The sequence below is a fragment of the Schistocerca nitens genome, chromosome 1 (genome assembly GCF_023898315.1).
Source record: "Schistocerca nitens isolate TAMUIC-IGC-003100 chromosome 1, iqSchNite1.1, whole genome shotgun sequence".
NCBI classification, from domain to species: Eukaryota; Metazoa; Arthropoda; class Insecta; order Orthoptera; family Acrididae; genus Schistocerca; species Schistocerca nitens.
In genome coordinates this window covers 618,350,375-618,368,504 of record NC_064614.1, presented here as the reverse complement: position 1 = coordinate 618,368,504, position 18,130 = coordinate 618,350,375, and the positions used below count along the sequence as shown (strand labels likewise).

Below are 18,130 nucleotides of genomic sequence, written 5' to 3'. Positions count from 1 at the left end.
AACCCGGACCCGCTTGCAGGGGAGGCGAGATACGTTAGTACCCAGCTAAGCAGGCGGATGCAACCCTGGTAGATCGTGCAGCTGTGTTACTATTGTGACTGTTAGTGTCAGTCATAAGGTCACCCCTGTGTTGTCGTGCAGACATGGAATCGGTTCCAATTGACATGTAGTATCGAGGATTTACACCAGACAGAACGTCCACGTTCAGAAGGTGCACAGGATGACAGATATCTACGGCTTTTGAGTTAAAAGAATCACGGGCTGAGTGTTCCAGAACCGAATTTGGCGTTCGAAGAGGCTGCAGGACGCCATCTATCGCATAATTGTCAGGAGACGATTATATGATGCGAACATCCATTCCCGACGACCATGGCGAACACTACGGCGTAACGACAACACCATGGAGTCTGTTACAGATAGGCAAGAAATCATGCAGAATGGATGCCCCAGGATTGGCGTCGGGTGTTATTTACGGACGGAACTCCGATCTGTTTCTACCGTGATTATCACAGACAACGTGTTTGGAGACAACCCCGTAATATCCAACGCCTCCAACAGTGTTCCACATGTGCAACAAGATGGTGATGGAGTGATGACTATGCTCATCGTAGTGCCCTTGTGAATACATTCCTTCAGCATGCAACGATCGTTAGAATGGGTTGAGAAACAGATGACTTAAACATTATTTTATCTGTACGCACTGCAAATGAATATATATACACACCTCAGAGCAAGTTTTTGTTTTCTGTGCCTTGAATTTCCAAATAAAGGGGTGATGCAAAACTCTTGTTCTGTGTGTATAAAACAAAATGTGTTGTACATTACAGGTTTTATTCCCATGAGCATGTCGACATGATTTGCAATAATGAATTTTACAAATGCGAGGCACAGTAGCAGACTTTACATCGTGTGCAGTGTCGACACCGACCCTAAAATACGACTGGGAAATCATGTATGCACCTACGCAATGTCTGGAAAAGTATTACCCACAAACAAAACTCTACGAATGTTGAAATAGCCGTTTTCAACGGTATACTTGCTGGCTATTAACACCATTAATCGACTTTACTGTAACAATTTCGGTTATAGGTCATCAGTAAAAGTATATTATTTAGCACTTTACGCGTAAAATCATTTTAAAATATTAGCTAATCTTAATCTCTGAAACTGTCAACTAACAAGGACTCCAGCAGGGTTTTAAAAGTATGACTTTCTATCACTTTTGATATTTTGACAAAAGCAAAGGTTTACGGAATGTTCAATCTATGAGACGAGTGTATCTCTTTCGTTTTGGTAAGAACTTTGGCTTGTTGTGAAAAGTTTACTAATATTTATCGGAAATTCAGTTGTGATCGTTTGTAGCAAATCAAAGACTTAAATTTCCCTCTAATAAATCAGAGCGATATGAAATTCGCTTTGGTACACAGATAGACTTTTGTTTAGTAATTTGTGCATTAAACAAGGAACGTTCACAATGGTAATTTTCGCACCATTATGTTTGGTTAAGTACTTTACATCAGTAATTTGCCTTTTCCGTTTTCCAAAAGAAAGCTGTAGGAAGATACCAAATCGTATGAAAAGACTTTCTTTTTTTTAAATTAGTTACTTGTTTTCCAGATGTATGATGTCTATAGTCGTGTACAAATTTGTATGTAAAATATTCCTTTTACTTACAGTCCCGGCGGAAAGAACCATCATCAAAGAAGAAGAAAGCAGATAACTTAGATGATTTGAAACAAGAGTTAGATATAGATTTCCACAAGATTTCACCAGAAGAGCTCTATGCACGTTTCAGCACAAATCCAGAAACAGTAAGTATCTGCATTACACATCTGTGCCATTTTAAGAGAAAAGTGGAAAATCTGTGACACAATAGGCATTGTGAAAGCATAAATTCTCAATTCTTCACTTGCCTGTAACTTTGCTACTGAATAACATTAATTTCTGTCTCAGTAATTTATTTATCCAAGGATTATTTTTACAATGATGTATGTCGTCAGGAGAGGAATTCGTGGTGGTGTCAGCTTGATACAAGGAAAGAAACGTGAAATAAACAGCCACATGAATGTATATGTGCTCAGTATGAACAGACAGAGCATAAATTTCCATCCTCCTGAATCTGGGGCCTTTGTCTTAAAAAAATGAACTTCCTCAGTTGGTGTTATACCTAACATATTGTGAATTCATTTACAGATTGTATTTCACTTCGAACTTCTTAGAAGTTAATGTGTGTGTGATTGCTCATTTATTTAGTGAAGTGATTCTATTGAGAAACTATTTGTGTAGAGAATTTGGTTCTTACCGGAGATGATGAAACTTTATATACTGATAAAGGTTTAATTGTTAAATTTCAAAAACATGTGAAACAGTCTCTGGTTGCTGGTATATAATCATTAGCCTGCCCTTAGTGATTGTTGAGGGACAGATTCTTATACAGCCTGTGATTTATTTGCTCTTTAATGACACAATATTAAACTGCATTTTTTCATTGCAGGGTCTAACACATGCAAAAGCAAAGGAAGTTCTTGAACGTGATGGACCAAATGCTCTCACACCTCCAAAGCAAACACCTGAATGGGTGAAGTTTTGTAAGAACTTATTTGGAGGCTTTGCCTTGCTGCTGTGGATAGGAGCAATTTTATGCTTCATTGCTTATTCCATCTTAGCAAGTACTGTAGAGGAACCTTCAGACGATAATGTAAGTGTTTTTGTATTTGGTTGTCTGTCTCTTTGTATTTTGTCTATGATTGATACATTTTTCCAACTCAGTTTTCATATAATGATGGAGGTCTCTCTTTGATGCAGTCCTAAATATAATTTGTCATAGCTACATGGCTAATAACTGCTTATAAAAATAACCTAATGTTTTGAAATGACCAAGTAAAAAATAAGTAATAGGGCATTATATGTTATACTAACTCAATTGCTAAGGCCCATGTGAGAAATGTATTAGAAATTTTATGTCTAGTGAGTAATGGCTTGTATGTAACTTTTCAGAGGTTGAATTCAGTTAGTGGGAACCTGCAGTTTGTCTAACTTTCATAAATGCTGTATTCAACACTTTTTTTGTCTTTAAATCATCTATAGTAAAAGTGGCTACACACGTGCTTGGCAAGCACACTGTCACTTTGCTCAAATAAGTGCAAATACCTTGTGCTTCTACACAGCTCAAGCATGCTTCTACAGTCATCAGTTTGGTGACCAGAATATGTCAAGCTCAGGGAGGCATGTGTAATTGTGTAGTAAAGAGTGGTTACAGAAATGAAACTCATATTCATGTATTAGTAACTTTCTCATTGAACTGAATATATATCATCATGATTGTCATAATTACCTCAAGATGAATGAAAAAAAAAAACTTTCATGACATATTTATGTCAAGATAAATGAAGAAACATAATTGTATTTTCTTCCACTTGTTACACCTTTGATTAGAAAGCAGCATACACTCATGAGAGAGGCTGTAACACCACTGTGAGTCTCCTGCCCATTCATGAACCAAAACAAACTGAAATACTCTAACACTGGTTTATAAATACAGAGGTGACAAACAGTCATGGGATACCTCCTAATAATTTGTCAGACCTCCTTTTGCCTGGTGTAGAGCAGCAACTCGATGTGGCATGTACTCAACAAGTCACTTAAAGTTCAAATGATGCTGGAAAAGGATTTTGTGCATGAACTGACCTCTCAATGATGCCCCGTGAATTTTTGATGATTCATGTCGGGCAATCTGGGTTGCCAAATCATTCGCTCGTATTGTCCAGAAACTAATTGTGTACAACTGTGGCTTATTGACAAGACACATTGTCATCCATAAAAATTCAATCATTATTTTGGAACATGAAGTCCATGAATGGCTGCAAATGATCTTCAAGTAGGCGAATGTAACAATTTCGAGTTAATGATCGGCTCAGCTCAGAGGATGCAGTCCATTCCATGTAAACACAGCCCACACCATTATGGGGCCACGGGGCCTTGTTGACAGCTTGGATCCGTGGCTCCATGGGGTCTGCACCACTCTTGAACACTACCGTCAGCTCTTGTCAACCGGAATTGGGATTCACCTGACCAGGCTATGGTTTTTCAATCATCTAGGGTCCAGCCAATATGATCTTGAGCTCAGGAGTGGCACCGCAGGCAATATGCTGTTAGCAAAGGCACTTGCTTTGGTAGTCTGCTGCCATAGTCCATTAATGTCAGATTTGGCTTCTGTGTACTAATGGATACGTTCAGTGTATGTCTCACATAGATTTCTGCTGTTATTTCACACAGTGTTGCTTGTCAGCACTGACAACTTTCTCCAAACATCACTGCTGTTTGTTGTTAACTGAAGGCTCTTGGCTACTTTGTTGTCTGTGGTGAGAGGTAATGCAAGAAATTTGGTACCCTCAGCACACTCTTGACAGGTGATCTTGGAATATTGAATTCTGTAACGGTTTCTGAAATGAAATTTCCTCGCCATCTGTGCATGTCACTATCCCATGACTTTCGTCACCACCAGCCCCTGTCTTGCAGCTGCTTTCCAGCTTTCTTTTCTCTCTTCTGAAACTGGTTCTTAATGAATTTATCTTTTTATTGTTGTTCCTCTGGTTGCTGCAGGTTCTAATGCCTTCTACTTTGCAGGAAGTACTTCTTATGTAGCATCTCTCTGTTCTTTGTTGTGGTATTTTTCACTTTTAATATTCCTTAAGTGTGGATGCATTTCATAGGTACAAATAGACTCCTCCAACAGTTGGCGATTGATATTTCTGAGATCACACGTGCTGGCCACAGAAACATAGTATGATGTTCATGCAGATACTGTCTCAGAAATGATGTATGCTTGCACAAGCCTCTCTATTCTTGGTACACACCCTCAAGCATCCTCAAGTTTCATTGCTTGCATAACCATGCATAATCACAATTTGATCAAGCATCAAGCTGCGTGTACAGTCCTGACGCTTGCACCACAAATTTATCCTACAGAGGGTGAAGCATGCATGTGCATGCATACAAGCATGCAGCTACGTGTGTAGCCAACTTCATATAACTCTCAGCTGTGGTCTTTCCTCACCCAGTACTGCATATCAAAACTAACATCATGGACTCTAATTTATTCAGTGAAGCAGTTACTGGTGTGAACTTTAAAAAGGCCAGTTAAAGAGCAGTAGAATCAGTCAAGGGTAGACCATTAATGTGCCTTAGTGAATGTGGAAATTGCTGCATCCACTATCCTATAATGCCATTACGTAAACTGGTCAGGCATTATCATGTGGCAGATAACCAACACGAACAATTTAGGGAAAGGCCAATCCCTCACTCGCAAATAAAGAAAAATAAAAGTAAGATAATAAAATTTGTTTTGCTATGGTTTAATCTTTAAATTGACATATTGTGTGTGTCACTCCTGATGATGCCACTTGGTTTCAAGATCAGATTCGAGTAACAAGGATTGGTCATCTGTGATAACATCTTGAAAATAACCTTTGTTTGTTTCAGTGTACTTCAGGAGAGACACAGCCATCCAGTGTTCTATGTAGTTTTGATGTTGTTGTTTTTGTCTTTAAGTAACTTTGTTTCATTTGTTCTTTACACAATTTTTGTCACTCATCATCAGGGCTGATTGTATAAACAGTTTTTATCTTAGGTCAGAAAATGAACTCTTTTGCAGGATTGTGCTCTGTTGTATAACACTAAACTTCAGTCCACAAAAGCAGGTTTAATTTTGATCTAAATTAGTGTGAAAAAGCTTGGCAACATCGCTAAAATCAGCTGTCGTCACAATTACCTCACTTCAACTGCAGATACTGATTGCACATCGTAAATACACAGTATTTATTATCAAAGGTGTGGTGTAGGAAAGGGGGATGAAAATAAGCAGAAATTTTGTGATCTTCACATTTCTCCCCAGCCAAACAAGATTTTGTACCGGAAATTGTATTGGGTCATCATAAAAACATGCTGGAAGTCAAAAAATCTGAAAATGTGATTACGGCCCCCAAAGAAAAGGCGAAGAATTCACTGAATGTAAGGACAAACTGTGGCTGGAAGTGTTTGAAAATTTGTTATGTCATTATTAAGAATAGGTGAGGAACCATTTGCATATGATAGAGTGAAATTTTAAGTCTTACTTTACAATTATTATATTTCATCCCTATGTTATTACATGTCTTGTGTAAACTGGAGCAAAAAAAGTGTCCAAACTTTTCAATGTTAATATGCATAAAACTGGAAGCGGTAATTTCATCAGGCCTATGGTTCAGAAAAATCAACAGAAGCTAATTGCAGGCCTGAAGCCAGAATTTATACCTATTACCAGCCCTTAAAAGAATTCAAGTATTCAGCCCGAATTTGTATGCAGTGTTTTGTTTACATTTTAATAGGTGCCAATAAATTTTTTGAAACAGATTTGATACTTAAACTTCTCAGTATTTTCCACATTAACAAACTTTGCCAGAGGGGAAAGTGTAAAAAATTAAAAGACCTGCTGTGGGATTGAACCTGACATCTTGCGAACTGCGTTCAATGACGTAGCCACTGAGCCCCTGCCTTACAATTAGAAGTTGACTTATGTTTGTGTACTACTAGTCACATTCATCAACTTGCGTGCAGTTTATGTAACAATTTAAGAATTTGTTTTGTACTTAAAAATTAAATGTGAATTGTGTGGTTACTACTATTCAGACCAAGAGAACAGTTTTGAAAGAAATGTCATTATTGACTGTTGGCAAACTCCTTGTACTTAACTTTTCACTGCAGATATTTCGAATTTCCCTTTATTTCACTGCTGCGTAGTGTTAAAATGCCTTAAACTATTCACATTAATTAAGAGTTGTCCCCAAGAACTGTTACTAAAACAGTTATTATCTGCATTCATTACTTACATAACCAATAATTTCGTTACCTAACCTTACGGGTCAATAATAATATTTCAAATCTCAGTTGTGTGACAGTGGTGTATTCGCATATATTTATTTAACATTTTTTGTGTTATTAACAGTTTCTTTATTATTTATGTCTTCGTAACTCAAATTTGCACAAAACAGAAGAGTCGGTTTGTAATGTCACCAGGCTGTAACCTTATGATTGCTCCACTTGAGCAATAAAATTATGCCTTAAAGTTGATCCTACATCACTGTGATATAATTTGAGATTCAAACAGTGCAGATTTCGGAGTTCAGCTTGATTGGAGGTCATTTTCTGTGTCAAATTAAGATTAACGGCTTTATACAATTGGCCCTAAGTGTGTACACAGCATTTGGCATGGTTGACGTACTCACCTTTTTTGTTGTGTTCAGTTAATTCACATTCAGTATTTTAATTACTCATCCAAAATTGATATTGTGATATTCTATGTATGAGTGGTAACTTTTACAGTGGAGATGTGTGAAAGATAGTCCACTTCGACTGTTTTCGTTCAGTGTAGAATGGAATGAGATTTTTTGATAATGCCATTAGTAGACATGAAATGTTACTTTTTTGTTTAAAAGACAGTGCTGCCTCAGTGAGTAACTGATAATGATAAAAAAAATTTTTTAATGGCTCAAAATAGTAAGGTCACTGTGTAGGCATATAAATGCAGTGAATTATTCCTACATAATAATATATTGTTAACATGAATCATTGAACATGCAACCAACTACATAAATCATTCAATATACAATACTACTTGTCTTTAGTTGTGGTAGTAAGTATAGTGTGTTTTATTGCCTTTGGAGCCATAGTGTTAAAGAGACTGTGACTACATACAAGGGTATTTGTCAAGTGTTAATCACCACCTCAAATAAACAAAATTGTGTATTTAAATTTTTGTTTGCTTGCAGTTACATGTCTTTAGTTATGAATCACATTGAAATCTCCATGTCACTGTAATGTAGCGTGGTGCTGGAGCGGCAAACAACCAAATGATGCTGCTTGTTGATATGACTGAATCATTTTGTTTTGGCTGCCCTAGTGACATGGTGCAGGAATTTCAGTGCATACCAGAACTACAAGACTTGACTTGTAAACAAACGAAAAGTTAATTACATAACTTCATTTTTTTAAAGTTGTGATTAAAACTTTGACTACCTTCTGTACAGAAGGTAATGAAACCGGTTAGATTTGTGACATTTAAAACTTTCCTGGTGTCGTACAGTTAGTTGCATAAAATTTCAAGAGAACTGCTGGATGTCTGCAACTTGTTGTCTGGGCAGCAAGCTGGAGACATCCAGCAGTACTCCTGAAATTTTATTGACTGGGGTTGGTTGATTCTGCTTCATGATTTAATCTGAATAGAGTCAACCTTTTCTTGTTTTACAATCTCAAAGATTCTATAGCTACTCTATTTCAATAATGAGAATGTCTCGTGTAGTAATAATGAGTGGAATAAATTTTAAGTAAAAAATTGAAATAGTAGAAACTGATACTAAATAGCATAAAAAAATTGATCACCTTAGCTTGTGCTATAGGCGTATCATAGAATATAAGATATTTGTGGAATTAACCTGTAGTACCATGGAATAGCAGTTTTAGTTTCATATTGTTGAGTGTTTCATGTTTGTGTTGTGTGTAAAAAATATGTAGAAGTGCTAGTGCCTTATTTATTTTGAGGTGTGCAAAATACTTCAATATTTACCTAAAATATCCACTAACACAACTAATATTTTAACCTTTGTAGTGACTAACAAAACTACAGCAATGTGGAAAATGGCTACCACTTATCCATGTAGGAAGCAAGGAATAGAGCACTCAGAGCAAACAGCTGTGTTTTGTTCTGTGTAATCTACTCATCATTTGTTGCCCGAAAGTGTAAAATGAGTGGCCAACTTTCTTCTGTTACTCTACTGTTTCTATTGTATATTACAATTTATAATTAAATATTACTGTCTTTCTCACTTATGCAGAACTTCCTTGTGGTCTAGTTTCCACTGTATTTATGTAAGCTACAGTTGTGTGTTTTAAACACTTCTCTGTTGTTTTGTAGAAAACACAGCTTAGAAATAGCTTTCATCTAATCCCTCTGAACCATTGAAATTAACTAAATTTCTGTGTGATTTTTCTCACCCAATCAACTCTTGCAGTTATTTTTGGGTGTAGTCTTATCAGCAGTAGTGATTGTGACGGGCTGCTTCTCATATTATCAAGAAGCCAAGTCCTCGGCGATCATGGAATCATTTAAACACATGGTCCCGCAGGTAAGCGGGGGTAACCCGTGCATCCAGTGAATGTTCCCACCCTTGCTGCTTTAAATAGATCATATTGCACTTGTACCACTTTATGTTGCCAGCAGGAATGGGATGTTGTAGACATTTAGTGTATAGCCAGTGTTAGAGAAGAAGCTGTTGCCAGAAACTCAGAGAAGTTGCTCTCATACTTGTCATAAAAAGAAATGGCAGTGGTTCCTGAAAGCAGGTAATCTTGCTTCATTATTGCTATTCACCTTCAAGTGACTGACTCGGTGCTAAGTCACACTGTAAATAGTTCGTGTCCTGACAGGAATGAGATGCAGAACTTCAGAAATAATGTGACAGCTGATGCTTCTCTTAGAGAATGCCAGTATTCTCCCCAAAACTTCCTATGCTGTCTTCCCAGAATTCCTTAGGCTGCTGTATTCCCAGTGCTTATTGTGATATGTGTAGTGCAAATTAATGTGTGTACCCTTTTATATGTATATGTGTATGTCTGCCTTGTACAAGCTTGTGCTCATCCAGAGACCGGAAATCGTACGTATTAATTATTGCATAACCTTTCAACTGAGAATCACACTTTCAGTTGTACCTGGGTATTGTGCTGGCTGCGGTGGTTATCATCACTGGCATCTTCTCGTATTATCAGGAAAGCAAGAGTTCTAAAATTATGGATTCTTTCAAAAACATGGTTCCTCAGGTAATTATCTATACATATATTTTTGAAATAAGAATTTGATTTTTAATTTTATTCTAAAAATGAGGCATGTGATCTTCATTCATTTAAGACAAAAGTTTAAAGTGTAAATAAGCATATAGTTGACATTGTTAAATACTGGTTAAAGGCCAGATGGTCTATTATATTTAAGATTAAGTACTGCGTAGGGGACTGCCACATCTGTTCTTTTTTTCAAAATATTATTTATTTATTTGTGTATGTGACACCCATATCATCATACAGAGGGGTCCAGAAAAATGTAGACACCCTTTAATAGCCAATATCAATGGAACAAAATGACATACTGGTACAGTTCTTGCAGGTTGGGAGGGGGGGGGGGGGAGGTTATTTTATGTGTTCGAAGTGACCCCCATTAACAGCAGTCAATGAAGCTGAACTGTTAACTGAACTGTAGCCACCAGTGGTGTGATAGCCACATAGGACACCTTGATGGTTTCACGTAGCTCGTTAAGTGCAGCAGGTTTCTGTTGATGAACTTCATTTTTAAAGATCCTCTGTAGGTAGAAGTCAAGAGGTGCAAGGTCTGGAGATTGTGGTGGGTACTCAACAGCTTCTCTTCAACCTATTCATTGTTCAGGTAGATTTTCATCCAAGTAGGCTCTGACATCTCTGTGGTAGTGAGGCAGAATCCCATCTTGTTGTCAGTAAAATCTTTCATTTCCAAACATCTCTTGGATGGCAGGTAAAATTGATGTTTGCAGCATATGAAGCTACACCTCACCAGTTACAGTACCTTCAAAGAAGAATGGGCCAATCAAATTGTGTGATGCCAGATCACACCATACATTAACGCTCGATAGGTTAACGTGAGACCAGATAACCATCCCTACAAACCATTCATCCTCGTGTAGCATGCCTGCAAACCATTCGCAGTAGTCCATTCTTCGATCCATGTCGTCCTTGTTCATAGTGTGTAGCAATGTTGGATTGTAAACTTTCCACTTTGCAGCCTTCAGAATTCATCATACACTTGATCAGCTTAACGCGTTTCCATGTGCACCCTGCTTCACAGATTTTTGAGGTGACGTAGTAAAATGTTGCAACACAGCAGCTCTGGAAGCTGGACTTCTTGACGTTTCTGGTCAGCCAGACCTTTCCTTATGCACATTCTGAACAGTACCATCAGCTTCAAATGCATCCCGAATACTATAAATTATTGTATGTGTTGATGGCAGAGTTTTGCATGCATTACACCATTGCCGTTGCACCTCCATCGTGTTTTCGTACTTCCAGTACCACTTCAATATGGCCTTGGGTTACTGAAATGACGATCTTACGTCATTCATTGCTATACTGTCGCGCTGGAAAATGCACGCCAAAATATGTTTAGGAAACAATGGAGTATGCTACCGTGCCAAAAAATATATCATTTTGTTTCAAAGATATTGACTATCAAAGAATGTTCACATTTTCCTTGATCTCATTTGCGCATATGACAGTAAGCATAAGCTTAAGAAAAACTGTGATTTGCTGTCTATATCAGGAAACTAAAATTGTGAAGTTTGGTTAACAGAGCACCCAATTGTACTCTGTTTTGTCTCTAGTCTGTCACTGTGATGAACACCACAATCAACATACAGACACACATCCTGATGAGCATTCAGAATTTTCTTGGTGTGAAAAAAAAATCATATTCAGCAGCTCGTAACTGTTAATTTAGGAAGAAATAAAATTTTAGTTTTATCCTGTATGCATCAGAGATGTAGATTTATATTTTTATAAGATTAGGAATGTTGGCATATTATCTAGAAGTTTGCGAACTGTGCTAACAGTAAAGGTTAAGTTCTTGACAGATCTGCACCTGTGCAAAGATGGCCATTTGCTTCAATGCCAGAAATGATTTTGAATTTAGTGCAGTTATCTACAGAAGTGAATCGTGATATAAACAACATTTAATGCACTGACACTTTCTGTTGCCAGTGGAAAGCCAGTTAATAGCAACAGTGGTCAATAGCTGCATATGCCTTGTGAAAGATGGTTTGATATATACTTACTCTAAAGAATATCATGGTTGTATCAGGAAGTTGTCAATGTTACTGAATATTGTTTAGTAATGGTTAACTGCAACACTATCAGGACCATGGTATATTACAACTTTTCCATTTTCCATTAGTGTTTCTCATTTCTACAGTAGTTATTGCATACAGAAAAGAGGCTTTAATCATTTGGAATTTTACATTATTTCCTGAATCATATTTATTTTTAATTAAATTTTGTAATTTATTCATCCAGATTTGCTTCATTTAGTTATTCCTAATTTTATTGATGTCTTATTGGTTAAATTTTATACTATTATTATTTTTACTTCTAAATATAGCTGTGGCATCTTATGCATGTTTGACAGCTCTTTTTTATCTGTTAAAATATCAGAGTTTTGTTTATTTATTATGCTTTGTGTTGTCCAATCACTTGCCTGAAATTGTACTTCATCAGCTGGGACTACAGTATCACAGCAGTGCTCAAAACAAATTTAAAAGAAATGGTTAAATTTTTTGTGCAGATTGGTGTGAGACAAAAAACACACACACACACACACACACACACACACACACACACACACACGCGCGCACGCGGAATCCTTATTTTATCTCCATTTGTTACTGTTCGTATTAAATAGTTGATTCTGCAATTTGTTTAATGTACATTTTTACTACAACTATTACCCCAGTAATAGTTGTAGTATAAATGTCCTTTAAACAAATTGTAGAATCAGCTATGTAATAAGATCAGTAACTACTACTCTTCCCAGACATGGCGTTGTGCCAGTCTTGGGTGGAAGAGGAGTGTGGTTGCTTTCACCATCATATCTCCCTTCGTATTTCATTTTATAAATAAATAGTGGTCTGTCCTAGTAATCATTGATTCGTCATAAATCCATAATTGAGCATTATGATAATTAATAACTTGATTACACCCTGTGAAGGCTATACAACATTCTGAGATAAGTAGAAGGTGCACTATGATCGAAAGCTGAAAGTGAGTCACACTCAGTAGCTGATTGGCAGATAGATAGATTGATAGATAGAGAGAGAGAGAGAGAGAGAGAGAGAGAGACGGCAGATGGTGGCTAAATATATTATGAGTATTGCAGTAAGATTGATTATACATTAAGAAAGCATGCAGATATAAGAGTGAGACAACAGAAAATACTCTTACATTTTCTATAGTAATATGGTAGTAGTACCAGCAGTTTTACAGGTTTAGAGATAAGCATGACCTACAATACAGAGGCAGAAGTGGGGGTGGGTATGTTGAAGTAGACCAGATAAGAAGAGAGGAGGGAGAGTACATGGGGAAGGATACCTGTTGTCAACCACAGCCTACCATGCTACATCCAAAATACTGACCACATTCTCCACTGATTTTTCACAATTCTTCTTCTTTTCTTCATTTCCCAATTTGTATTGTGCTTGCCTTTGGTGAAGCCGTCTTCCTCTAGACCAACATTCTCAGTGCCCATGATCTTGTTGCAATTGCACATTACCTGTACCAGATGAATTTTTTCGTCCTCCTTTCGTGTAACTGTAACAAACATGAAATTTCTTCTCTTTTGAAGATACCACCAGAATGTTTGCCATGTCATGCACACATGAATTACTCCTTCTGGTGCCACATTGTAAATGGGCGGTGTTGGGGAATACTTTCTAGTCCCGTAGAAACCTAAAATACCAGCATCTCTGTTAAGCCTCAAGAGGAACACAATAATATATAATCTGGGCTCACAGTTTAGGATTGCCAACAACACCTCCAATTTAAAGTCCACCATGAATTACATGCCAAAATGTGTCTCCTAATACAGCTTGGTAACATATGGATGCTGCATTTGCAGTGACAAGCCATAACTTGTAGTAGGCTGAGCGTCCTGGAGAGGCCTTCAGACAGAAACTACCCTCCTTAGTTCAAAATAGATTTGTGTCCTATCGTCCATCAATCCTAACACACCTGCTGACCATTGGCAAAGAAATATTCCTTCACTTATCTTTCTGTAATGGGATGATTAAATCAGGTTCTCCACCAAGACATTGACTGTCTTTTGATCCCTGAAATGAGGACTATTGTCTTCAACACCATACGCCATGCACCCAACCTGCACAACATCCTTGATCTGATCCTATACCTCTCCTGCATCTAACGCCTTCCCATGGGCTATATCCCTGTGGAAGGCTCAGATGCAAGACTATCCCATTATCAGCCAACCACCTCTGTCTGCAGCAAAGTCATTAACTTTTCTTGCTCCACCGAAGACAAAGTAACACATGGAACAAGCTACATTATATATAATAACATCTTTGCCACATCCACTTCAAATTATTCTGTGTGAATAAGGCCATCAATAAATCACCCACTATTTTGAATGGCCACAATGAAGCTGTGGCCATAGTCTGAGGATGCTGCGCAACATGAAGTGGTTGATTTCAACTGCAACTTCACAATCAGTGCCATTTGTAGTCTCTCCACCTCCATTAGTTTTCTGCACTGCACAGATTTGGGGGAGGGGACCAGTACTCTCTCTACAATACACACTTCAGTTTCATGACCCTCTCCCTCTTTCCATTTTCAGTCTAAACTATCCCACTGGATGAATTGATTCAGTGCATTGGGGAGAAAGGCATTGGAATGTATGGCCAATCTAATTTAGGTTATACGTGGTTGCCCTCGTCAGTCTTTGGTTTTACATGATTGCTTGTTAAAATAGAGATTTGTTTTTAATCAAATTGTTCCAATTCTAATGGCCTCACAGTTGACAGGAAGTTAATTCTTAAGTTTCTTTCCTTCTTTCCTAATATATACTGTGTAGGGATTATGTTGTAATGAAATTATTGACATTAGAGTAACTAATGAAGAGGTGTTGAATTGAAATGTGGGTAAAAGTTTGATATAAGACATCCTGAAGCATCAAAGAATAACTACTTTGGAAATGAATGGAAGTGTGGGGGCTAAAAATTGTAGAGGTAGAGCACAGCTTGATGTAGATGTACATTAAGGAGAGATGTTGCAGTAGTTACACAGAGATGGAGAGACTTGTACAGGATAGACTAGCATGGAGAGCTGCATCACACTAATCTTCGGCGTAAAGAACACACCAGACTTCAGGGCCTAAAATATTGTATGGAAACTTTAAGAAATAAATTATGCAGCACATCATTGACTGCAATCAGAAAGTTACAAGTGAATATGATAATGAATATTTTTACTATTAACCAGAAAAATGTGAAGAAAGAATGAATTCAAAGTCCGACACCCTCAATTCTAATTATGTAGTAAAAGGCAAAGTTTGGTGACTATCTGGAACAGCATTTGCTAACACACTTTGGTTCAATATTTGCTGAGATTAATCAGTTCTCAATATGTTCTGCAATCATTGGTGACATTTGATGAGGCATTTTATATTCTACAGTGATATTGATGACACAATCATACTTTGAACTCTGCTGCAAAGGCCATACAGTATAGCTTTTACGAAATCCTTAAGAGTAATGTGTATCAGTTACATACACAATATTATTGTGTGTGTGTGTGTGTGTGTGTGTGTGTGTGTGTCACACATCATTGTTCAATAATTTTTGTAATATACTGAAGAGATATGGAATGGATAGTGTCTTGAAAGGAGGATATAGGGTTAACATCAACAAAAGCAAAACGAGGATAATGGAATGTAGTCGAAATAAGTCAGGTGATGCTGAGAGTATTAGATTAGGAAATGAGACACTTAAAGTAGTAAAGGAGTTTTGCTATTTGGGGAGCAAAATAACTGATGATGGTCGAAGTAGAGAGGATATAAAATGTAGACTGGCAATGGCAAGGAAAGCGTTTCTGAAGAAGAGAAATTTATTAACATCGAGTATAGATTTAAGTGTCAGGAAGTCGGAAGCGAAACATGGACGATAAATAGTTTAGACAAGAAGAGAATAGAAGCTTTTGAAATGTGGTGCTACAGAAGAATGCTGAAGATTAGATGGGTAGATCACATAACTAATGAGGAGGTATTGAACAGAATTGGAGAGAAGAGAAGTTTGTGGCACAACTTGACTAGAAGAAGGAATCGGTTGGTAGGACATGTTCTGAGGCATCAAGGGATCACCAATTTAGTATTGGAGGGCAGTGTGGAGGGTAAAAATCGTAGAGGGAGACCAAGAGCTGAGTACACCAATCAGATTCAGAAGGATGTAGGTTGCAGTAGGTACTGGGAGATGAAGAAGCTTGCACAGGATAGAGTAGCATGGAGAGCTGCATCAAACCAGTCTCAGAACTGAAGACCACGACAACAACAACTGAAGAGATAATGTTAAAGTTATTGCACGTTCTTCAGCTGCAGCACAGCTCCCAATGCAGGGACAGGATTGGGTTATAAATTCATTAATTTTTGAAAATGAAAGTATTATCTTTAATTGAAATATTTTTGGTATTTTTTTCAGTGTGCCCTCTTGCAACTTTTGTTTTCTTAGTAGAAACTTATGCTGCATTTGTAATCAGTGAAAAGTGAAGTATGTAATTACATGAACTTTTTTTGCTTTTACCATTTCCTCGAGCCTGGCAATTTTTGTAAATTCTTCACAGTTTTACTCAAAGTTTTATTGTTCGCCTTTTCATTTGTAATTTACTGTTTAAATTTAACTCCTCCTCTTCTCTTCCTGCTCCCTCCCCCCCCCCTCCCCTCTTCCCCCCCACTCCCACTTCCATTTACTGTTTTATTGTTCGCTCAAAGTATTGTGCACTTTATATTCTCATTTTTACTAATTTCTTCTTGATATTTTCCTTTGTTTGGAGACTGTTCTCCATTCTGTGGTTTTTTTGGTCCTATTGTATGCAGCATTTGTTCTCCTTTGTTTGTTTTTCTTTTTTACCTGCCATGTGCTGGCATTTTCATGAGGATTTTTATTTCGCGCTTAAGAAAGAACATAATGCTGCAGTTTCTGTTGCACACCTACTATGTTTGTACTGTGATTTAAATAACTGAAATTTTCATGTTTATAAAGTTTTCTTTCATGGACTCAACATATGCACAATCTACAATGACCTCATCAAACAAGGTGACTTGTAATCGCATGCTAGAATTACATTGGGGAGGATGGCATTTTAAATTCCTGTCTAGCCATTTTAATTTAATACTGTATTGCAGTGCCTGTGTTGTTCAGAAATACTTCTGAACAACACAGTGTTCCTTCAGTCATGCATACCTGCATGACCGCAGGAATAGACACCACAGTAACTACAGCTATCATGAAATACATGAAGTGTATCCACAGTGCTTGTTCCTTTGGACATGCAAGTGACTTTCAATTAAAATGTCTTCCCTGTACAGGAATATAGATAACGAATGCACGAGTGCAGGTTGTAGGCGCAGATTTGACGACATATGGAAAGTTGGGTCTGGCTGTGAGTCATGTTCAGATAGCATTATAGTAAAATCAAACAGTGGAAACTCCAGGTAGGAATATCAACAATGTAGGAAAAGATAGAATGCTACTTACGGGGCATTAAGACCTGAGATTCTGGAGGTGGCAATGGTGTGTGGATGAGGGGTGCTTGCTTGTGTATATGAATGGTGTGTGTGTGTGTGTGTGTGTGTGTGTGTGTTTGCTGATGAAGGCTGTGGCCGAAAGCTCTATGTAAGTGTCTTTTAATTGTGCCTGCCCGCAGCTTAATGTGTCTTCTTTACTATAAGTAGCAATCTGTCTTTTCCTACTCCACCGCATATTTTCATTTTCATCATTTCATTATACAGCTGATGATTCTCCATATTTGCAACTGTGAATACATTTCATGAATCTTAAGTTTTCCCAAATTGCATAAAGCAAGTACTTAGATTAAGATGGCTCTGCTGAAAAGTACATGCGTAATCGCTTTTCCCACAGCAAGTTTAAGCTCCATCTCTAATAATTTTGTTGATGGGGTGTTAAACCCTAATATTCCTTGTTTTCCCCTTAATGGTCTCATCGCCATCGGTATGGCAAATCTAAACGTCTTTCCTTCTGTCATCATCATCATCATCATCTATATTACATTTCATATTGCATTTTACAATAAGTGGAAAATAGTAAGTTATGACATATTTGGTACCTCATGGTTTCACTGCAGATTATGTCATTGTGTTTAAATCCACACACATTACTATAACCTGTTTTACATTTTAGTAGAGAATCCACTTACCTAGTTTCTGTAATTTGTGAGTAGAATGATTGGCCCCATCAGAAGATGCAAATGTTGTCCGATTGTAACAAATAGGTATTCTTGCTGACAC

The 18,130-nt window shown here is 37.4% G+C and overlaps 1 protein-coding gene across 8 annotated transcripts in view; it reads left to right on the top strand.

Annotated features, from left to right (window-relative positions):
- The window catches only part of LOC126257182 (sodium/potassium-transporting ATPase subunit alpha), a 603,371-nt gene that overhangs the window by 501,673 nt on the left and 83,568 nt on the right, over positions 1-18,130 (top strand). For 6 of the 8 annotated variants that reach the window (XM_049955547.1, XM_049955545.1, XM_049955546.1 and 3 more), the window contains 3 exons: positions 1,677-1,811; positions 2,495-2,698; positions 9,736-9,849. In XM_049955547.1, coding sequence (XP_049811504.1) covers positions 1,677-1,811; positions 2,495-2,698; positions 9,736-9,849 — 453 coding nt within the window. Of the gene's footprint in view, positions 1-1,676; positions 1,812-2,494; positions 2,699-9,044; positions 9,159-9,735; positions 9,850-18,130 lie in introns of all 8 variants that reach the window. The other 2 variants (XM_049955549.1, XM_049955543.1) reach the window with 1 other exon arrangement.